General features: G+C 43.2%; 2 protein-coding genes across 5 annotated transcripts in view; both read left to right on the top strand.

The window, feature by feature from the left end:
- The window catches only part of abcb6b (ATP binding cassette subfamily B member 6 (LAN blood group) b), a 58582-nt gene extending 43243 nt beyond the window's left edge, over positions 1-15339 (top strand). Inside the window, exons 14-18 of the mRNA XM_090230499.1 lie at positions 2697-2871; positions 2948-3060; positions 4944-5038; positions 12611-12679; positions 14938-15339. Coding sequence (XP_090086625.1) covers positions 2697-2871; positions 2948-3060; positions 4944-5038; positions 12611-12679; positions 14938-15073 — 588 coding nt within the window. The 3' untranslated portion in view covers positions 15074-15339. The remainder of the gene's footprint in view (positions 1-2696; positions 2872-2947; positions 3061-4943; positions 5039-12610; positions 12680-14937) is intronic.
- An 8289-nt stretch (positions 15340-23628) lies between these two features.
- Positions 23629-24419, top strand: part of ttll4 (tubulin tyrosine ligase-like family, member 4) — a 55433-nt gene continuing 54642 nt past the window's right edge. For 2 of the 4 annotated variants that reach the window (XM_090230495.1, XM_090230493.1), the window contains exon 1: positions 23629-24115. The gene's annotated coding sequence lies outside the window, so the exon portion shown is untranslated. The remainder of the gene's footprint in view (positions 24116-24419) is intronic. The other 2 variants (XM_090230496.1, XM_036975347.2) reach the window with 1 other exon arrangement.

The following is a 24419-nucleotide window of genomic DNA, read 5'->3' as shown; positions in this document are numbered from 1 at the left end:
GATCTATATACAGGGTGAGTTAACTCTATAGGATCTATATACAGGGTGAGTTAACTATAGGGTCTATATCCAGGGTGAGTTAACTCTAGGGTCTATATACAGGGTGATTTAACTCTATAGGGTCTATGTCACGGTGCAGTAGTAATGTCAGTAGTAATGTCACGGTGCACTAGTAATGTCAGTAGTAATGTCACGGTGCAGTAGTAATGTCAGTAGTAATGTCACGGTGCAGTAGTAATGTCAGTAGTAATGTCAGTAGTAATGTCAGTAGTAATGTCAGTAGTAATGGCACTGTGTAGTAGTAATATCAGTAGTAATGTCAGTAGTAATGTCACGGTGCAGTAGTAATGTCAGTAGTAATGTCACGGTGCAGTAGTAATGTCAGTAGTAATGTCAGTAGTAATGGCACTGTGTAGTAGTAATGTCAGTAGTAATATCAGTAGTAATGTCAGTAGTAATGTCATGGTGCAGTAGTAATGTCAGTAGTAATTTCACAGTGCAGTAGTAATGTCAGTAGTAATGTCAGTAGTAACGTCAGTAGTAATGTCACGGTGCAGTAGTAATGTCAGTATTAATGTCAGCAGTAATGTCAGTAGTTATGTCACGGTGTAGTAATAATGTCAGTAGTAATGTCAGTAGTAATGTCAGTAGTAATGTCACGGTGCAGTAGTAATGTCAGTAGTAATGTCAGTAGTAATGTCACAGTGCAGTAGTAATGTCAGTAGTAATGTCAGTAGTAATGGCAGTAGTAATGGCAGTAGTAATATCATGGTGTAGTAGTAATTTCACAGTGCAGTAGTAATGTCAGTAGAAATGCCAGTAGTAATGTCAGTAGTAATGTCAGTAGTAATATCATGGTGCAGTAGTAATGTCAGTAGTAATGTCAGTAGTAATGGCACTGTGCAGTAGTAATGTCAGTAGTAATATCATGGTGCAGTAGTAATGTCATTAGTAATGTCAGTAGTAATGTCAGCAGTAATATCATGGTGCAGTAGTAATGTCAGTAGTAATGTCAGTAGTAATGTCAGTAGTAATGTCAGTAGTAATGTCAGCAGTAATGTCACGGTGTAGTAGTAATGTCAGTAGTAATGTCAGTAGTAATGTCAGTAGTAATGCCAGTAGTAATGTCACGGTGTAGTAGTAATGTCAGTAGTAATGTCAGTAGTAATGTCAGTAGTAATGTCAGTAGTATTGTCAGTAGTAATGTCAGGAGTAATGTCACGGTGTAGTAATAATGTCAGTAGTAATGTCAGTAGTAATGTCACGGTGCAGTAGTAATGTCAGTAGTAATGTCAGTAGTAATGTCAGTAGTAATGCCAGTAGTAATGTCACGGTGTAGTAGTAATGTCAGTAGTAATGTCAGTAGTAATGTCAGTAGTAATGTCAGTAGTAATGTCAGTAGTATTGTCAGTAGTAATGTCAGGAGTAATGTCACGGTGTAGTAATAATGTCAGTAGTAATGTCAGTAGTAATGTCACGGTGCAGTAGTAATGTCAGTAGTAATGTCAGTAATAATGTCAGTAGTAATGTCAGTAGTAATGTCTGTAGTAATGTCAGTAGTAATGTCACAGTGTAGTAGTAATGTCAGTAGTAATGTCAGTAGTAATGTCACGGTGTAGTAATAATGTCAGTAGTAATGTCAGTAGTAATGTCAGTAGTAATATCATGGTGTAGTAGTAATGTCAGTAGTAATGTCAGTAGTAATGTCAGTAGTAATATCATGGTGCAGTAGTAATGTCATTAGTAATGTCAGTAGTAATGTCAGTAGTAATGTCACGGTGTAGTAGTAATGCCAGTAGTAATGTCAGTAGTAATGTCAGTAGTAATGTCAGTAGTAATGTCACGGTGCAGTAGTAATGTCTGTAGTAATGTCAGTAGTAATGTCACAGTGTAGTAGTAATGTCAGTAGTAATGTCAGTAGTAATGTCAGTAGTAATGTCAGTAGTAATGTCAGTAGTAATATCACGGTGGATAGAGGACCCAGTTTAACATATTCGTAAGGTATAAAAGCATTAATGTTTTCTTGTTAATGTCTGTGTGTGAATGTAGTGTGTGTGTGTGTGCGTGCGTGCGTGCGTGCGTGCGTGCGTGTATGTGTGTGTGTGTGTGTGCTTGTTTACCTGTGCCCTGTATTCCATTTTAGCCAGAGCAGGCTACACTGTATGGTCTGTAGGGGCTCCCGAGTGGCGCAGCAGTCTATATTACTGCATCTCAGTGTTAGAGGCGTCACAACAGACCCTGGTTCGATTCCAGGCTGTATCATAACCGGCCGTGATTGGGAGTCCCATAGGGCGGCGCACAATAGGCCCAGCGTTGTCAGGTTTAGTGTTTGGCCGGGCTAGGCCGTCATTGTAAATAAGAAATTGTTCTTAACTCACTTGCCTAGTTAAATAAAGGTTAAATAAAATACAAATAATCCTAACCTGCCTGCTGAGTAATGGGACCCAGACCTCTCTATGTAATCCTAATCTGTAGCATCCCTGGCTATAGGTGACCCAGACCTCTCTCTGTAATCCTAATCTGTACCATCCCTGGCTATAGGTGACCCAGACCTCTCTATGTAATCCTAATCTGTACCATCCCTGGCTATAGGTGACCCAGACCTCTCTCTCTGTAATCCTAATCTGTACTATCCCTGGCTATAGGTGACCCAGACCTCTCTCTGTAATCCTAATCTGTACCATCCCTGGCTATAGGTGACCCAGACCTCTCTCCGCTCCTACATCGGTGTGGTTCCTCAGGACACGGTGCTCTTCAATGACAGCATAAGAAACAACATCCGGTACGGACGCATTCCCGCTAGCGACCAGGAGGTGGAGGAGGCTGCCCTCACTGCGGACATACACTACAAGATCCTGTCACTACCCGAGGGTGAGGAAGAGGATGATGAAGAAGAGGATGAAGATGATGAGGAGGATGAGGAGGATAATGTGTGTTGTCTCCACAGGGTATGAGACCCAGGTGGGAGAGAGGGGTCTGAAGCTGAGTGGAGGAGAGAAACAGAGAGTAGCCATCGCCCGTACAATCCTGAAGGACCCCCGTATTATACTGTTGGATGAGGTGAGAGATAGGGGGGGTCTAGAAGAGGGCTGGTGGGGTGGGGGGGGGGGGGGGGGGGGGGGGGCAGGTGGGAGGAGGGCAGGGGGAAGAGGGCAGGTGGGGGGGAGGAGTGCAGGGAGGAAGAGGGCAGGTGGGGGGGAGGAGTGCAGGGAGGAAGAGGGCAGGTGGGAGGGAGGAGTGCAGGGAGGAAGAGGGCAGGTGGGAGGGAGGAGTGCAGGGAGGAAGAGGGCAGGTGGGGGGGAGGAGGGGAGGGGGGAGGGAGGAGGGCAGGGGGAAGAGGGCAGGTGGGGGGGAGGAGTGCAGGGAGGAAGAGGGCAGGTGGGGGGGAGGAGGGCAGGTGGGAGTCATGTCAGGGACCATGTGTGTATAAAACCCTCCTCGTCTCTGTCACACAGGTCCTCAACCTAGCTTGACTTCATTGCTTTGCTGTAGATAGAAGGGCCAATGGTTCTTTGAGCTGGAAACCAATAATGTGTGTTCTGAAGTTTCTGTTGAATTGCAGTCAAACCCTGCTGGTTGGGAAACAATAGGACTTACAGTCTGATAGACTTCATATCATAACTTTTTGTTATATTCTCATGTTGGTCCCATGTTATTATTTTCTATGCTACAGGCTACATTCTACCCCTCTCTCTCTCTCCTTGTCTCTCTCTCTCCCTGTCTCTCTCTCTCTCTCTCTCTCTCTCCCTGTCTCTCTCTCCCTGTCTCTCTCTCTCTCTCTCCCTGTCTCTCTCTCTCTCCCTGTCTCTCTCTCTCCCTGTCTCTCTCTCTCTCTCTCTCTCTCTCTCTCCCTGTCTCTCTCTCTCCCTGTCTCTCTCTCTCTCCCTGTCTCTCTCTCTCCCTGTCTCTCTCTCTCCCTGTCTCTGTCTCTCCCTGTCTCTCTCTCTCCCTGTCTCTCTCCCTGTCTCTCTCTCTCTCTCCCTGTCTCTCTCTCTCCCTGTCTCTCTCTCTCCCTGTCTCTCTCTCTCCCTGTCTCTCTCTCTCTGTCTCTCTCTCTCTCTCCCTGTCTTTCTCTCTCTCCCTGTCTCTCTCTCTCTCTGTCTCTCTCTGTCTCTCTCTCCCTGTCTCTCTCTCTCCCTATCTCTCTCTCTCTCTCTCCCTGTCTCTCTCTCTCTGCAGGCCACGTACTAACTGTCTCTCTCCCTGTCTCTCTCTCTCCCTGTCTCTCTCTCTCCCTGTCTCTCTCTCTCCCTGTCTCTCTCAATTCAATTCAAGGGCTATTATTATTGGCATGGGAAACATGTGTTAACATTGCCAAAGCAAGTGAGGTAGATAATATATAAAGTGAATATATAAAGTGAAATAAACAATAAAAATTAACAGTAAACATCACACATACAGAAGTTTCAAAACAATAAAGACATTTCAAATGTCATATTATATATATATATATACAGTGTTTTAACAATGTACAAATGGTAAAGGACACAAGATAAAATAAATAAGCATAAAAATGGTGTTTGTTCTTCACTGGTTGCCCTTTTCTCGTGGCAACAGGTCACAAATCTTGCTGCTGTGATGGAACACTGTGAAATTTCACCCAGTAGATATGGGAGTTTTTCAAAATTGGATTTGTTTTCAAATTCTTTGTGGATCTGTGTAATCTGAGGGAAATATGTCTCTCTAATATGGTCATACATTGGGCAGGAGGTTAGGAAGTGCAGCTCAGTTTCCACCTCATTTTGTGGGCAGTGAGCACATAACCTGTCTTCTCTTGAGAGCCATGTCTGCCTGTCTCTCTCTCCCTGTCCCTCTCTCTCCCTGTCTCTCTCTCTGCAGGCCACATACTAACTATCTCTCTCTCCCTGTCTCTCTCTCTCCCTGTCTCTCTCTCTCTCCCTCTCTCTCTCTCTCTCCCTGTCTCTCTCTCTCTCTCTCTGCAGGCCACGTCAGCCCTGGACACACAGACAGAACGCAACATCCAGGCTTCACTCTCCAAAGTCTGTGCCAACAGGACCACTATAGTAGTAACACACAGGTAACGCTTTCAGAGAGCCAGTCAATCATCAGCTGTTCTGTTAACAGATGTAATCCTCCCTCAATCTGTCTCCCAGCTGTCTACATGTGTTTACAGTGATGTAATGTCACAGATCGACCTCGAACACTGTGTGTTTCTGGCCTTTATATCTCAGGATGCATAAGGGAATAGGGTTCCTGACCAAAGGGAATAGGGTACCTGACCAAAGGGATTAGGGTATCTGACCAAAGGGAATAGGGTGCCTGACCAAAGGGAATAGGGTGCCTGACCAAAGGGAATAGGGTTCCTGACCAAAGGGAATAGGGTGCCTGACCAAAGGGAATAGGGTGCCTGACCAAAGGGAATAGGGTGCCTGACTAAAGGGAATAGGGTACCTGACTAAAGGGAATAGGGTACCTGACCAAAGGGAATAGGGTACCTGACCAAAGGGAATAGGGTGCCTGACCAAAGGGAATAGGGTACCTGACCAAAGGGAATAGGGTGCCTGACCAAAGGGAATAGGGTGCCTGACCAAAGGGAATAGGGTGCCTGACCAAAGGGAATAGGGTGCCTGACCAAAGGGAATAGGGTACCTGACCAAAGGGAATAGGGTGCCTGACCAAAGGGAATAGGGTACCTGACCAAAGGGAATAGGGTACCTGACCAAAGGGAATAGGGTGCCTGACCAAAGGGAATAGGGTATCTGACCAAAGGGAATAGGGTGCCTGACCAAAGGGAATAGGGTATCTGACCAAAGGGAATAGGGTATCTGACCAAAGGGAATAGGGTGCCTGACCAAAGGGAATAGGGTATCTGACCAAAGGGAATAGGGTGCCTGACCAAAGGGATTAGGGTATCTGACCAAAGGGAATAGGGTGCCTGACCAAAAGGAATAGGGTGCCTGTTTGGGACACAGTGTCAGTTTAAGGGCATGAAAACAGAAAGAGTGCCAGACAGACATCCAGCGACCTCAGGTCTAAATCCCCTGATCTTGTGTGCCTCTTCGAGCGGTCATTGTGACTCTTTCAGACAGTCCCAAATTTGATAGGCCTATACACCATTCATTACATAGGCATCTCTGTCACAGACATGAAGTCTGTAAACGATTCAGAGGCCATGATGGAAAAGTCTATCTTCTCCTCCTTTCCAATCCCACTGAAACCCAAAATCCTGACTCCAGTCTTGCATCAAAATCCCTGACTTTATTCTTTAATTCATAGGTTACATTATCAAACCAGTCTTGCCAATGCAAATTAATGAAGATGAAAATACCTCTACAACATGTCCCCCACTTCTCTCTGCTGTCTCCTATTGCAGATATCAAATACAATAATATTTTATCAGTGAAATGCTGAATACAACAGGTGTAGTAGACCTTACAGTGAAATGCTGAATACAACAGGTGTAGTAGACCTTACAGTGAAATGCTGAATACAACAGGTGTAGTAGACCTCACAGTGAAATGCTGAATACAACAGGTGTAGTAGACCTTACAGTGAAATGCTGAATACAACAGGTGTAGTAGACCTTACAGTGAAATGCTGAATACAACAGGTGTAGTAGACCTTACAGTGAAATGCTGAATACAACAGGTGCATTAGACCTGACAGTGAAATGCTGAATACAACAGGTGTAGTAGACCTTACAGTGAAATGCTGAATACAACAGGTGTAGTAGACCTTACAGTGAAATGCTGAATACAACAGGTGTAGTAGACCTTACAGTGAAATGCTGAATACAACAGGTGTAGTAGACCTTACAGTGAAATGCTGAATACAACAGGTGTAGTAGACCTTACAGTGAAATGCTGAATACAACAGGTGTATTCACAGCAATGTAGAAGGAGGGGGGGCAATGCAAATTGGGTAGCCATTTGATTAAATGTTCAGGAGTCTTATGGCTTGGGGGTAGAAGCTGTTTAGAAGCCTCTTGGACGTAGATTTGGCGCTCCGGTACCGCTTGCCTTGCAGTAGCAGAGAGAACAGTCTGTGACTAGGGTGGCTGGAGTCTTTGACAATTTTCAGGGCCTTCCTCTGACACCGCCTGGTATTGAGGTCCTGGATGGCAGGAAGCTTGGCCCTAGTGATGTACTGGGCCGTTCTGGGCTCTCTGTAGAGCCTTGCGATCAGTTGCTTGGGCAGTGATGCAACCCGTCAGGATGCTCTCGATAGTGCAGCTGTAGAACATTTTGAGGATCTGAGGACTCATGCCAAATCTTTTCAGTCTCCTGAGGGGAAATAGGTTTTGTCGTGCCCTTTTCACGACTGTCTTAGTATGTTTGGACCATGTTAGTTTATTGGTGTTGGAACTTGAAGCTCTGCCGTGCTTAATGATGGTGTTGGAGTCGTGTCTGGCTGTGCAGTCATGAGTGAACAGGGAGTACAGGAGGTTACTGAGCATGCACCCCTGAGGGACCCCTGTGTTGAGGATCAGCGTGGCAGATATGTTGCTCCCTACCCTTACCACCTGGGGGTGGCCCGTCAGGAAGTCCAGTATCCAGTTGCAGAGGGAGGTGTTTAGTCCCAAGGTCCTTAGCTTAGTGATGAGCTTTGAGGGCACTATGGTGTTGAACACTGAGCTGTAGTCAATGAACAGCATTCTCACATAGGTGTTCCTTTTGTCCAGGTGGGAAAGGGCAGTGTGGAGTGCAATAGAGATTGCATCATCTGTGGATCTGTTGGTGCGGTATGCAAATTGTAATGGGTCTAGGGTTGCTGGGATAATGATGTTGATGTGAGCCATGACCAGCCTTTCAAAGCATTTTATGGCTACAGACTTGAGTGCTACGGGTCGGTAGTCATTTAGGCAGGTTACCTTAGTGTTCTTGGGCACAGGCACTATGGCGGTCTGCTTTAAACATGTTGGTATTACAGACATCCGATGAGCGTCAGAGCCGGTGTAGTTCGATTTGATCTTAGTCCTGTATTGATGCTTTGCCTGTTTGATGGTTCATCGGAGGGCATAGCAGGATTTCTTATAAGCTTCTGGGTAAGAGTCCCGCTCCTTGAAAGCGGCAGCTCTAGCCTTTAGCTCAGTGCGGATGTTGCCTGTAATCCATGGCTTCTGGTTGGGGTATGTACGTACAGTCACTGTGGGGACGACGTCATCAATGCACTTATTGATGAAGCCAGTGACTGATGTGGTGTACTCCTCAATGCCTTCGGAAGAATCCCGGAACATATTCCTGTCTGTGATAGCAAAACAGTCCTGTAGTTTAGCATCTGCTTCATCTGACCACTTTTTTATTGACCGAGTCACTTTAATATTTGCTTGTTAGCAAGTATCAGGAGGATATAATTATGGTCAGATTTGCCAAATGGAGGGCGAGGGAGAGCTTTATACGCGTCTCTGTGTGTGGAGTAAAGGTGGTCCAGAGTTTTTTTCCCTCTGGTTGCACATTTAACATGCTGATAGAAATTTGGTCAAACGGATTTAAGTTTCCCTGCATTAAAGTCCCTTGCTACTAGGAGCGCCGCCTCTGGGTGTGCATGTTCTTGTTTGCTTATGGTGCAGTACAGTTCATTCAATGCTGTCTAGGTGTCAGCCTCAGTCTGTGGTGGTATGTAAACAGCTACAAAAAATACAGATGAAAACTTTCTAGGTAGATAGTGTGGTCTACAGCTTATCATGAGATACTCTACTTCAGGCAGGCAATAGCTTCAGACTTCCTTCGATATCGTGCACCAGCTGTTATTTACAAAACTACATAGTCCACCCCCCCTGTCTTACCAGACGCTGCTGTTCTATCCTGCCTGTACATCATATAACCAGCCAGCTGTATGTTGATAGTGTCGTCGTTCAGCCACGACTCCGTGAAGCATAAGATGTTACAGTTTTAAATGTCCCGTTGGTAGTTTAATCTTCAGCGTAGGTCATCAATTTTATTCTCCAAAGATTGCACGTTTGCTAGGAGAATGGAAGGAAGTGGGGGTTTATTCGATCACCTATGAATTCTCATAAGGCAGCCCGCCCTCTGGCCCCTTTTTCTTCAGGGAATAGAGTGCCATTTCAGACGCAACCCAGGTGGAAACATAGATAAGCCTTCCTTTGATTAAGGTCTAGATTAAATATTGAAGAACGGATGATAGCACCACTAGCATCTAATACCGTTAAGATGAAAGCACCACTAGCATCTAATATCGTTAAGATGATAGCACCACTAGCATCTAATACCGTTAAGATGATAGCACCACTAGCATCTAATACCGTTAAGATGATAGCACCACTAGCATCTAATATCATTAAGATGATAGCACCACTAGCATCTAATACCGTTAAGATGATAGCACCACTAGCATCTAATACCGTTAAGATGATAGCACCACTAGCATCTAATACCATTAAGATGATAGCACCACTAGCATCTAATACCATTAAGATGATAGCACCACTAGCATCTAATACCGTTAAGATGATAGCACCACTAGCATCTAATACCATTAAGATGATAGCACCACTAGCATCTAATACCATTAAGATGATAGCACCACGAGCATCTAATACCATTAAGATGATAGCACCACTAGCATCTAATACCATTAAGATGATAGCACCAGTAGCATCTAATACCATTAAGATGATAGCACCACTAGCATCTAATACCATTAAGATGAAATCACCACTAGCATCTAATACCGTTAAGATGATAGCACCACTAGCATCTAATACCGTTAAGATGATAGCACCACTAGAATCTAATACCATTAACATGATAGCACCACTAGCATCTAATACCATTAAGATGATAGCACCACGAGCATCTAATACCATTTTAAGATGATAGCACCAGTAGCATCTAATACCATTAAGATGATAGCACCACTAGCATCTAATACCATTAAGATGATAGCACCACTAGCATCTAATACCATTAAGATGAAAGCACCAGTAGCATCTAATACCGTTAAGATGATAGCACCACTAGCATCTAATACCATTAAGATGAAATCACCACTAGCATCTAATACCGTTAAGATGATAGCACCACTAGCATCTAATACCGTTAAGATGATAGCACCACTAGCATCTAATACCATTAAGATGATAGCACCAGTAGCATCTAATACCATTAAGATGAAAGCACCAGTAGCATCTAATACCGTTAAGATGATAGCACCACTAGCATCTAATACCATTAAGATGAAAGCAGTATAAGTTGTTTCTAACCATGGCATTCTTATAGTGTTCCATTCTACACCGATGCTGGTTCTAACCAAGTCATTCTTATAGTGTTCCATTCTACACCGATGCTGGTTCTAACCAAGTCATTCTTATAGTGTTCCATTCTACACCGATGCTGGTTCTAACCAAGTCATTCTTATAGTGTTCCATTCTACACCGATGCTGGTTCTAACCAAGTCATTCTTATAGTGTTCCATTCTACACCGATGCTGGTTCTAACCAAGTCATTCTTATAGTGTTCCATTCTACACCGATGCTGGTTCTAACCAAGTCATTCTTATAGTGTTCCATTCTACACCGATGCTGGTTCTAACCAAGTCATTATTATAGTGTTCCATTCTACACCGATGCTGGTTCAAACCAAGTCATTCTTATAGTGTTCCATTCTACACCGATGCTGGTTCTAACCAAGTCATTCTTATAGTGTTCCATTCTACACTGATGCTGGTTCTATAGTGTTCCATTCTACACCGATGCTGGTTCAAACCAAGTCATTCTTATAGTGTTCCATTCTACACCGATGCTGGTTCTAACCAAGTCATTCTTATAGTGTTCCATTCTACACCGATGCTGGTTCTAACCAAGTCATTCTTATAGTGTTCCATTCTACACTGATGCTGGTTCTATAGTGTTCCATTCTACACCGATGCTGGTTCTAACCAAGTCATTCTTATAGTGTTCCATTCTACACCGATGCTGGTTCTAACCAAGTCATTCTTATAGTGTTCCATTCTACACCGATGCTGGTTCTAACCAAGTCATTCTTATAGTGTTCCATTCTACACCGATGCTGGTTCTAACCAAGTCATTCTTATAGTGTTCCATTCTACACCGATGCTGGTTCTAACCAAGTCATTCTTATAGTGTTCCATTCTACACCGATGCTGGTTCTAACCAAGTCATTCTTATAGTGTTCCATTCTACACCGATGCTGGTTCTAACCAAGTCATTCTTATAGTGTTCCATTCTACACTGATGCTGGTTCTAACCAAGTCATTCTTATAGTGTTCCATTCTACACCGATGCTGGTTCTAACCAAGTCATTATTATAGTGTTCCATTCTACACCGATGCTGGTTCTAACCAAGTCATTCTTATAGTGTTCCATTCTACACCGATGCTGGTTCTATAGTGTTCCATTCTACACCGATGCTGGTTCTAACCAAGTCATTCTTATAGTGTTCCATTCTACACCGATGCTGGTTCTAACCAAGTCATTCTTATAGTGTTCCATTCTACACCGATGCTGGTTCTAACCAAGTCATTCTTATAGTGTTCCATTCTACACCGATGCTGGTTCTAACCAAGTCATTCTTATAGTGTTCCATTCTACACCGATGCTGGTTCTAACCAAGTCATTCTTATAGTGTTCCATTCTACACCGATGCTGGTTCTAACCAAGTCATTCTTATAGTGTTCCATTCTACACCGATGCTGGTTCTAACCAAGTCATTCTTATAGTGTTCCATTCTACACTGATGCTGGTTCTATAGTGTTCCATTCTACACCGATGCTGGTTCTATAGTGTTCCATTCTACACCGATGCTGGTTCTATAGTGTTCCATTCTACACCGATGCTGGTTCTAACCAAGTCATTCTTATAGTGTTGCATTCTACACCGATGCTGGTTCTATAGTGTTCCATTCTACACCGATGCTGGTTCTATAGTGTTCCATTCTACACTGATGCTGGTTCTATAGTGTTCCATTCTACACCGATGCTGGTTCTATAGTGTTCCATTCTACACCGATGCTGGTTCTATAGTGTTCCATTCTACACCGATGCTGGTTCTAACCAAGTCATTCTTATAGTGTTCCATTCTACACCGATGCTGGTTCTATAGTGTTCCATTCTACACCGATGCTGGTTCTATAGTGTTCCATTCTACACCGATGCTGGTTCTATAGTGTTCCATTCTACACCGATGCTGGTTCTATAGTGTTCCATTCTACACCGATGCTGGTTCTATAGTGTTCCATTCTACACCGATGCTGGTTCTATAGTGTTCCATTCTACACTGATGCTGGTTCTATAGTGTTCCATTCTACACCGATGCTGGTTCTATAGTGTTCCATTCTACACTGATGCTGGTTCTATAGTGTTCCATTCTACACCGATGCTGGTTCTATAGTGTTCCATTCTACACCGATGCTGGTTCTATAGTGTTCCATTCTACACCGATGCTGGTTCTAACCAAGTCATTCTTATAGTGTTCCATTCTACACCGATGCTGGTTCTATAGTGTTCCATTCTACACCGATGCTGGTTCTATAGTGTTCCATTCTACACCGATGCTGGTTCTATAGTGTTCCATTCTACACCGATGCTGGTTCTATAGTGTTCCATTCTACACCGATGCTGGTTCTAACCAAGTCATTCTTGCTGAAGTGCATGTAATTGTGTTTTGTTTCAGATTGTCGACCATCGTTGGCTCAGACCAGATCCTGGTAGTCCATGATGGCCAGATTGCCGAGAGAGGGAGGTGAGTCACTGGCTTTAGTGATATTAAACCCTATACAAGATGCTATACACTTTCAAAAGATCCAGTCTGTCAGGCAGTTAACCTCCAGCTTCAGTGTAGTAGAGGGTGCCACTACCTGTGAAATAGTGTCCTGGTGTGATTTTCCATTATGCCGAGAGCTGTTCCCTTGCTGGACAACTGAGAGCACAAAACTGTTCCCTTGGGTTCTATTCTACTGGTAGAAACAGGCTTTTGCTATACAGTCATTTTTCTATCACGTTATGGCTGGTGGTTAACTGCCTGGTTAAGACACTGTTGGTGTCAAGTCTGACACCAACAGGCTCCTGAACAGCTTCTATCCCCAAGACAGGAAAATCAATATAAATCAGCCAAGTTCTCTGAAGAAAAATTGTAGACCTCCACAAGTCTGGTTCATCCTTGGGAGCAATTTCCAAACCCCTGAAGGTACCACGTTCATCTGTACAAACAATAGTACGCAAGTATAAACACCATGGGACCACGCAGCCATCATACCGCTCAGGAAGGAGACACGTTCTGTCTCCTAGAGATGAACGTACTTTGGTGCGAAAATTGAAAATCAATCCCAGAACAACAACAAAGGACCTTGTGAAGATACTGGAGGAAACAGGTACAAAAGTATCTATATCCACAATAAAATGAGTCCTACATCGACATAACCTGAAAGGCTGCTCAGCAAGGAAGAAGCCACTGCTCCAAAACCACCATAAAAAAGCCAGACTACAGTTTGCAACTGCACATGGGGACAAATATCGTACTTTTTGGAGAAATGTCCTCTGATCTGATGAAACAAAAATAGAACTGTTTGGCCATAATGACCATCGTCACGTTTGGAGGAAAAAGGGGGAGGCTTGCAAGCCAAAGAGCACCATGCCAACCGTGATGCACGGGGGTGGCAGCATCATGTTGTGGGGGTGGCAGCATCATGTTGTGGGGGTAGCAGCATCATGTTGTGGGGGTAGCAGCATCATGTTGTGGGGGTAGCAGCATCATGTTGTGGGGGTGGCAGCATCATGTTGTGGGGGTGGCAGCATCATGTTGTGGGGGTAGCAGCATCATGTTGTGGGGGTGGCAGCATCATGTTGTGGGGGTGGCAGCATCATGTTGTGGGGGTGGCAGCATCATGTTGTGGGGGTGGCAGCATCATGTTGTGGGGGTGGCAGCATCATGTTGTGGGGGTAGCAGCATCATGTTGTGGGGGTGGCAGCATCATGTTGTGGGGGTGGCAGCATCATGTTGTGGGGGTGGCAGCATCATGTTGTGGGGGTGGCAGCATCATGTTGTGGGGGTGGCAGCATCATGTTGTGGGGGTAGCAGCATCATGTTGTGGGGGTAGCAGCATCATGTTGTGGGGGTAGCAGCATCATGTTGTGGGGGTGGCAGCATCATGTTGTGGGGGTGGCAGCATCATGTTGTGGGACTGCTTTGTTGCAGGAGGGACTGGTGCACTTCACAAAATAGATGGCAACATGAGGAATGAAAATTATGTGGATATATTGAAGCAACATCTCAAGACATCAGGCAGGAAGTTAAAGCTTGGTCGCAAATGGGTCTTCCAAATGTACAATGACCCCAAGCATACTTCCAAAGTTGTGGCAAAATGGCTTAAGGACAACAAAGTCATCGTCACCAACAAAGTCACCCTGTATATAGTATGGTATTAACTGACCCTGTATATAGTATGGTATTAACTGACCCAGTATATAGTATTAAACTGACCCTGTATATAGTATGGTATTAACTGACCCTGTATATAGTATGGTATTAACTGACCCTGTATATAGTATGGTATTAACTGACCCTGTATATAGTATGGTACTAACTGACCCTGTATATAGTATGGTATTAACTGACCCTGTATATAGTATGGTACTAACTGACCCTGTATATAGTATGGTATTAACTGACCCTGTATATAGTATGGTATTAACTGACCCTGTATATAGTATGGTACTAACTGACCCTGTATATAGTATGGTATTAACTGACCCTGTATATAGTATGGTATTAACTGACCCTGTATATAGTATGGTACTAACTGACCCTGTATATAGTATGGTATTAACTGACCCTGTATATAGTATGGTATTAACTGACCCTGTATATAGTATGGTATTAACTGACCCTGTATATAGTATGGTATTAACTGACCCTGTATAGTATGGTATTAACTGACCCTCTTTCACCTCCCTCCCTCCCTCCCTCCCTCCCTCCCTCCCTCCCTCCCTCCCTCCCTCCAGGCATGAGGAGTTGCTGTCCCAGGGAGGTTTGTACTCTGCTATGTGGCTGAAACAGCAGCACAGCACAGCCAAGACAGAAACATACAACTCTAACCCAGAGGGTCAGCAGGCCACTACTCCCCACCACGGTCCCTGAGCCAGTATCCCAGCACAGAGCTAACCTACAGCTGACCAGGGAACAGAGGAGCAGATTGAGCCAGGATAGAGCTCAACCATCTGAAGGAAAAGATTCAACTCATATTGTGGCATTTTGGGCGGGTACGGCAAGGTTCTGAGGCGAGTTTCAAACTTAGCATCCTAAGGTACATTACTGCTGCTCCAAGAAAAGCTAGTTATACTAGACGGTAACTTTACAAAGCTAGTTACACTAGACGGTGACTTTACAAAGCTAGTTACACTAGACGGTAACTTTACAAAGCTAGTTACACTAGACGGCGACTTTACAAAGCTAGTTACACTGGACGGTGACTTTACAAAGCTAGTTACACTAGACGGTAACTTTACAAAGCTAGTTACACTAGATGGTAACTTTACAAAGCTAGTTACACTAGACGGTGACTTTACAAAGCTAGTTACACTAGACGGTAACTTTACAAAGCTAGTTACACTGGACGGTAACTTTACAAAGCTAGTTACACTAGATGGTAACTTTACAAAGCTAGTTACACTAGACGGTGACTTTACAAAGCTAGTTACACTAGACGGTAACTTTACAAAGCTAGTTACACTAGATGGTGACTTTACAAAGCTAGTTACACTAGATGGTAACTTTACAAAGCTAGTTACACTAGATGGTGACTTTACAAAGCTAGTTACACTAGATGGCGACTTTACAAAGCTAGTTACACTAGATGGTGACTTTACAAAGCTAGTTACACTAGATGGTGACTTTACAAAGCTAGTTACACTAGACGGTAACTTTACAAAGCTAGTTACACTAGACGGTAACTTTACAAAGCTAGTTACACTAGACGGTGACTTTACAAAGCTAGTTACACTAGACGGTAACTTTACAAAGCTAGTTACACTAGATGGTAACTTTACAAAGCTAGTTACACTAGATGGTAACTTTACAAAGCTAGTTACACTAGATGGCGACTTTACAAAGCTAGTTACACTAGATGGTGACTTTACAAAGCTAGTTACACTAGACGGTAACCTTACAAAGCTAGTTACACTAGATGGTGACTTTACAAAGCTAGTTACACTAGATGGTAACTTTACAAAGCTAGTTACACTAGATGGCGACTTTACAAAGCTAGTTACACTAGATGGTGACTTTACAAAGCTAGTTACACTAGACGGCAACCTTACAAAGCTAGTTACACTAGATGGTGACTTTACAAAGCTAGTTACACTAGACGGTGACTTTACAAAGCTAGTTACACTAGACGGTGACTTTACAAAGCTAGTTACACTAGATGGCGACTTTACAAAGCTAGTTACACTAGATGGTGACTTTACAAAGCTAGTTACACTAGACGGTAACCTTACAAAGCTAGTTACACTAGATGGTGACTTTACAAAGCTAGTTACACTAGATGGTGACTTTACAAAGCGAGTCACACTATATTTAATGATAACACGTGGTGTACGTGGGAAGTTAAAGCAGACTCTGGATGAGCTGTGTCAAATACCCTCAGACCAAAGATGATGAATTGTTGTTCATCTGTGTGTTAGAGGAAACACGCCAACTGTAACTGTGAATTCTACTGCTGTTTTATTAAACTGATCGTGACGGACATTTATTCAAGTCTTGATCAGTTGCACATCACCCATAAGTACATTGCAATAAACACAAACATACCTACCACTGTATCTACAAAAGTTTATTTATTTGGAATATATTCATCTGCCTACACAAGCTACGGCTTTAAAATGACACAGAACATGTATATTTAAAATCCAGTTTCCATTGAAACTCATGAATCAGTAACATACAGTACACTTTGAATTTCAATGGTTTTCTTAAAGCCAAGTGGGACATGTTATTTACATGAAAGATATGGGGGCAGGAACTTATTGCTATCTGTTTTGAGAGCTCGGGTGAGTCAGTTTTTCCCATGTATTCAATTCAACATGGTAAATGAACTTGAACGTGTGACTCCCACATCCATACATCACCACAAAACACGTAGCTAGAGAGATCATTAACATAACATGTAGCTAGAGAGATCATTAACATAACATGTAGCTAGAGAGATCATTAACATAACATGTAGCTAGAGAGATCATTAACATAACATGTAGCTAGAGAGATCATTAACATAACATGTAGCTAGAGAGATCATTAACATAACACGTAGCTAGAGAGATCATTAACATCATAACATGTAGCTAGAGAGATCATTAACATAACATGTAGCTAGAGAGATCATTAACATAACATGTAGCTAGAGAGATCATTAACATAACATGTAGCTAGAGAGATCATTAACATAACATGTAGCTAGAGAGATCATTAACATAACACGTAGCTAGAGAGATCATTAACATAACATGTAGCTAGAGAGATCGTTAACATAACATGTAGCTAGAGAGATCATTAACATAACACGTAGCTAGAGAGATCATTAACATAACATGTAGCTAGAGAGATCATTAACATCATAACATGTAGCTAGAGAGATCATTAACATAACATGTAGCTAGAGAGATCATTAACATAACATGTAGCTAGAGAGATCATTAACATAACATGTAGCTAGAGAGATCATTAACATAACATGTAGCTAGAGAGATCATTAACATAACATGTAGCTAGAGAGATCATTAACATAACACGTAGCTAGAGAGATCATTAACATAACATGTAGCTAGAGAGATCGTTAACATAACATGTAGCTAGAGAGATCATTAACATAACACGTAGCTAGAGAGATCATTAACATAACATGTAGCTAGAGAGATCATTAACATAACATGTAGCTAGAGCGATCATTAACATAACATGTAGCTAGAGAGATCATTAACATAACACGTAGCTAGAGAGATCATTAACATAACATGTAGCTAGAGAGATCATTAACATAACATGTAGCTAGAGAGATAGTTAACATAACATGTAGCTAGAGAGATCATTAACATAACATGTAGCTAGAGAGATCATTAACATAACATGTAGCTAGAGCGATCATTAACATAACATGTAGCTAGAGAGATCATTAACATAACATGTAGCTAGAGAGATCGCTAACATAACACGTAGCTAAAGAGATCATTAACGTCATAACGTGTAATTGGGGATGTGATGTAGAAACAAGACGTTTGTTTCAGGACAGCATTAACTTCTTGCTATGAGCGAGATGGATATGTGTGTATGCTAGTGCCTATATGTGCTCCCTAAAACACTTCTGCGAGCAGGCCTTTCTAATCGACTTGGCCCGGGTATCCTGGAATGACATTGACCTCATCCCGTCAGTAGATGATGCCTGGCTATTATTTAAAAGTGCCTTCCTCACCATCGTAAATAAGCACGCCCCATTCAAAAAATGTAGAAGGAATAGATATAGTCCTTGGTTCACTCCAGACCTGTCTGCCCTTGACCAGCACAAAAACATCCTGTGACGTTCTGCATTAGCATCGAATAGCCCCCGTGATATGCAACTTTTCAGGGAAGTTAGGAACAAATAATACATAGGCAGTTAGAAAAGCAAAGGCTTTTTCAAACAGAAATGTGCATCCTGCAGCACTAAATAAAAAGTTCTGGGACACTGTAAAGTCCATGGAGAATAAGAGCACCTCCTTCTGGGACACTGTAAAGTCCATGGAGAATAAGAGCACCTCCTCCTGGGACACTGTAAAGTCCATGAAGAATAAGAGCACCTCCTCCTGGGACACTGTAAAGTCCATGGAGAATAAGAGCACCTCCTTCTGGGACACTGTAAAGTCCATGGAGAATAAGAGCACCTCCTCCTGGGACACTGTAAAGTCCATGGAGAATAAGAGCACCTCCTCCTGGGACACTGTAAAGTCCATGGAGAATAAGAGCACCTCCTCCTGGGACACTGTAAAGTCCATGGAGAATAAGAGCACCTCCTTCTGGGACACTGTAAAGTCCATGGAGAATAAGAGCACCTCCTCCTGGGACACTGTAAAGTCCATGGAGAATAAGAGCTCCTCCTTCTGGGACACTGTAAAGTCCATGGAGAATAAGAGCACCTCCTTCTGGGACACTGTAAAGAATAAGAGAATAAGAGCACCTCCTCCCAGCTGCCCACTGCACTGAGACTAGGAAACACTGTCACCACCGATAAATCCACTATAAGTGAGAATTTCAATAAGCATTTCTCTACTTCAGGCCATGTTTTCCACCTGGCAACCCCTACCCCGGTCAACTGCCCGGCACCCTCCACAGCAACCCGCCAAAGCCCCCACCATTTCTCCTTTACCCAAATCCAGATAGCCGATGTTCTGAAAGAGCTGCAAAATCTGGACCCCTACAAATCAGCCGGGCTAGACAATCTGGACCCTCTCTTTCTAAAATTATCTGCCGAAATTGTTGCAACCCCTATTACTAGCCTGTTCAAACTCTCTTTCGTATCGTCTGAGATTCCCAAAGATTGGAAAGCTGCCGCGGTCATCCCCCTCTTCAAAGGGGGTGACACTCTAGACCCAAACTGCTACAGACCTATATCTATCCTACCCTGCCTATCTAAGGTCTTTGAAAGCCAAGTTAACAAACAGATCACCGACCATTTCATATCCCACCGTACCTTCTCCGCTGTGCAATCTGGTTTCAGAGCTGGTCATGGGTGCACCTCAGCCACGCTCAAGGTCCTAAACGACATCATAACCGCCATTGATAAAAGACAGTACTGTGCAGCCGTCTTCATCGATCTGGCCAAGGCTTTCGACTCTGTCAATCACCATATTCTTATCGGCAGACTCAGTAGCCTTGGTTTTTCTAATGACTGCCTTGCCTGGTTCACCAACTACTTTGCAGACAGAGTTCAGTGTGTCAAATCGGAGGGCATGTTGTCCGGTCCTCTGGCAGTCTCTATGGGGGTGCCACAGGGTTCAATTCTCGGGCCGACTTTTTTCTCTGTATATATCAAGGATGTTGCTCTTGCTGCAGGTGATTCCCTGATCCACATCTACGCAGACGACACCATTCTGTATACTTCCGGCCCTTCCTTGGACACTGTGCTATCTAACCTCCAAATGAGCTTCAATGCCATACAACACTCCTTCCCTGGCCTCCAACTGCTCTTAAACGCTAGTAAAACCAAATGCATGCTTTTCAACCGTTCGCTGCCTGCACCCGCACGCCCGACATCTATGAGTACCTAGGTGTCTGGCTAGACTGTAAACTCTCCTTCCAGACTCATATCAAACATCTCCAATCTAAAATCAAATCTAGAGTCGGCTTTCTATTCCGCAACAAAGCCTCCTTCACTCACGCCGCCAAACTTACCCTAGTAAAACTGACTATCCTACCGATCCTCGACTTTGGTGATGTCATCTACAAAATAGCTTCCAATACTCTACTCAGCAATCTGGATGCAGTTTATCACAGTGCCATTCGTTTTGTTACTAAAGCACCTTATACCACCCACCACTGCGACCTGTATGCTCTAGTCGGCTGGCCCTCGCTACATATTCGTCGCCAGACCCACTGGCTCCAGGTCATCTACAAGTCCATGCTAGGTAAAGCTCCGCCTTATCTCAGTTCACTGGTCACGATGGCAACACCCACCCGTAGCACGCGCTCCAGCAGGTGTATCTCACTGATCATCCCTAAAGCCAACACCTCATTTGGCCGCCTTTCGTTCCAGTTCTCTGCTGCCTGTGACTGGAACGAATTGCAAAAATCGCTGAAGTTGGAGACTTTTATCTCCCTCACCAACTTCAAACATCTGCTATCTGAGCAGCTAACTGATCACTGCAGCTGTACATAGTCTATCGGTAAATAGCCCACCCAATTTGACCTACCTCATCCCCATACTGTTTATATTTATTTACTTTTCTGCTCTTTTGTACACCAGTATCTCTACTTGTACATGACCATCTGATCATTTATCACTCCAGTGTTATTTTGCAAAATTGTAATTATTCGCCTACCTCCTCATGCCTATTACACACAATGTATATAGACTCTCTTTTTTTTCTACTGTGTTATTGACTTGTTAATTGTTTACTCCATGTGTAACTCTGTGTTGTCTGTTCACACTGCTATGCTTTATCTTGGCCAGGTCGCAGTTGCAAATGAGAACTTGTTCTCAACTAGCCTACCTGGTTAAATAAAGGTGAAATAAAAAAATAAAAAAAATAAAAAAAACTATCAGTAGAATGTGTCAAGTTGATGTCAAATTGAGGAAACATTTTCAGAATACTGTACATGATACATACCCAAAGTTGCTGTGTGTTTTAATCTCATCATGAACAACTTTAGCATTTTGCTACTTTACTACTTTTTAACTACTTGTTAGCTAACCTGAATCCTTTTATCTAAACCTTCCCCTATCCTGAATCATTTCAGCTAACCCTTCGCCTAACCTAAACCGTTTTAGATAACCTTAACCTGAACCCGTTTAGCTAACCGTAACCTGAACCCTTTTAGCTAAGCATAACCTGAACCCTTTTAGCTAAGCATAACCTGAACCCTTTTAGCTAAGCATAACCTGAACCCGTTTAGCTAACCCTATTCTGAACCCTTTTAGCTAACCCTTCCCCTAACCTGAATCATTTTAGCTAACCCTTCCCCTAACCTGAACCCTTTTAGCTAACCTTAACCACTAACCCTAACCTGAACCCTTTCAGTTAACCCTAACCTGAACCCTTTTAGCTAACCCCAACCTGAACCCTTTCAGTTAACCCTAACCTGAACCCTTTCAGCTAACCCTAACCTGAACCCTTTCAGTTAACCCTAACCTGAACCCTTTCAGCTAACCCTAACCTGAACCCTTTCAGTTAACCCTAACCTGAACCCTTTTAGCTAACCTTAACCACTAACCATAACCTGAACCCTTTCAGCTAACCCTAACATGAACCCCTTTAGCTAACCTTAACCTGAATCCTTTTAGCTAACCCTAACCTGAATCCTTTTAGCTAACCCTAACCTGAATCCTTTTAGCTAACCCTAACCTGAACCCTTTTAGCTAACCTTAACCTGAACCCTTTTAGCTAACCTTAACCTGAACCCTTTTAGCTAACCCTTCCCCTAACCTGAACCCCTTTAGCTAACCCTAACCTGAATCCTTTTAGCTAACCCTAACCTGAACCATTTTAGCTAACCTTAACCTGAACCCTTTTAGCTAACCTTAACCTGAACCCTTTTAGCTAACCCTAACCTGAACCCTTTTAGCTAACCCTTCCCCTAACCTGAACCCTTTCATCTAACCCTTCCCCTAACCTGAACCCCTTAAGCTAACCCTAACCTCAACCCTTTTAGCTAACCTTAACCTGGATCCTTTTAGCTAACCCTAACCTGAACCCTTTTAGCTAACCTTAACCTGAACCCTTTTAGCTAACCCTAACCTGAACCCTTTTAGCTAACCCTTCCCCTAACCTGAACCCTTTCATCTAACCCTTCACCTAACCTGAACCCTTTAACTAACCCTAACCTGAATCCTTTTAGCTAACCCTAACCTGAACCCTTTAGCTAACCCTAACCTGAATCCTTTTAGCTAACCCTAACCTGAACCCTTTAGCTAACCCTAACCTGAACCCTTGTAGCTAACCTTAACCTGAATCATTTTAGCTAACCCTTCCCCTAACCTGAACCCTTTCATCTAACCCTCCCCCTAACCTGAACCCTTTCATCTAACCCTCCCCCTAACCTGAACCCTTTTAGCTAATCCTTCACCTAACCTGAACCCTTTCAGCTAACCCTTCACCTAACCTGAACCCTTTAGCTAACCTTAACCACTAACCCTAACCTGAACCCTTTTAGCTAACCTTAACCTGAATCCTTTTAGCTAACCCTAACCTGAACCCTTTTAGCTAACCTTAACCTGAATCCTTTTAGCTAACCCTAACCTGAACCCTTTTAGCTAACCTTAACCTGAACCCTTTTAGCTAACCTTAACCACTAACACTAACCTGAACCCTTTTAGCTAACCTTAACCTGAACCCCTTTAGCTAACCTTAACCTGAACCATTTTAGCTAACCTTAACCACTAACCCTAACCTGAACCCTTTTAGCTAACCTTAACCTGAACCCTTTTAGCTAACCTTAACCTGAACCCTTTTAGCTAACCCTAACCTGAACCCTTTTAGCTAACCCTAACCACTAACCCTAACCTGAACCATTTTAGCTAACCCTTCCCCTAACCTGAACCCTTTTAGCTAACCCTTCACCTAACCTGAACCTTTTCAGCTAACCCTTCCCCTAACCTGAACCCTTTAGCTAACCCTAACCTGAACCCTTTTAGCTAACCCTTCCCCTAACCTGAACCCCTTTAGCTAACCCTTCCCCTAACCGGAACCCCTTTAGCTAACCCTAACCTGAACCCCTTTAGCTAACCCTAACCTGAACCCTTTTAGCTAACCCTAACCTGAACCCTTTCAGCTAACCTTAACCACTAACCCTAACCCATAGAGCTGGCTAGCTCGCCACCTAGATCAGTGGTTTCCAACCAGGGGTACTAGGACCCCTGGGGGTACTTCAGAAGACTCATGAGACCACAGGCCTACTGGTAAAATGCACATGGGGAGTACTTCAGGGGTACTCCTGGCAGAGCAAAATTCAGTTGGTGGTGCAGTAAAGCAAAATAACTTTAGACACAACAAATTGCAAATCGTAACATATCATACGATTTGTATTTTCCTAACATATCATACCAATTGTATTTTCGTAACATATCATACGAATTGTATTTTCGTAACATATCATACCAATTGTATTTTCGTAACATATCATACGAATTGTATTTTCGTAACATATCATACCAATTGTATTTTCGTAACATATCATACGAATTGTATTTTCATAACATATCCTACGAATTGTATTTTCGTGACATATTATAGAAATGGATGATGGAAGTCCACCGATTACTACATACCATACGCCTACGAAACGTAACATATACTAAATGGTCTGTGTGTCGGGTTTTACCTCCAGGATAATACGCCATGCTCTGAGCACGTTGAGGGAGGGAGTCCCTTGTGGTAATAGACACTTTGTTATGGTGTGAAAAGCACCACTACTACTGTTGCCACGCTTCGGGCGCAGGTAAATATTAACATGATCAATTGTAACCATGTGCCAGTTTTTAATATTAAGTAACTAGCTAGGTCTCTGAAATTCGTTAATGTTATTAGGAGGTTGTTGGCTCTAGTTGATCGTTTTTTTGGAGGAGGGGAGAGTCGTCCTGAGCATGTAAAGTTAGAGTTCATATAGCTAGCTAACGTTAACTAGCTTGTTGCTAGGCCCTTAGGACGTGCTTCAGGAATCCCTCTCAGTTTGACTTGAGTCTAATTTCTAGTCATCGTATCGTTAACGATATGTAACGTTAACGATATGATCTATTCCATTG

Source organism: Oncorhynchus mykiss, chromosome 3, assembly GCF_057628025.1.
Source record: "Oncorhynchus mykiss isolate SJ-2025 chromosome 3, ASM5762802v1, whole genome shotgun sequence".
Taxonomy (NCBI): domain Eukaryota; kingdom Metazoa; phylum Chordata; class Actinopteri; order Salmoniformes; family Salmonidae; genus Oncorhynchus; species Oncorhynchus mykiss.
The sequence above is the reverse complement of the archived record's forward strand: the minus strand, read 5'-3'. Positions and strand labels throughout refer to the sequence as shown.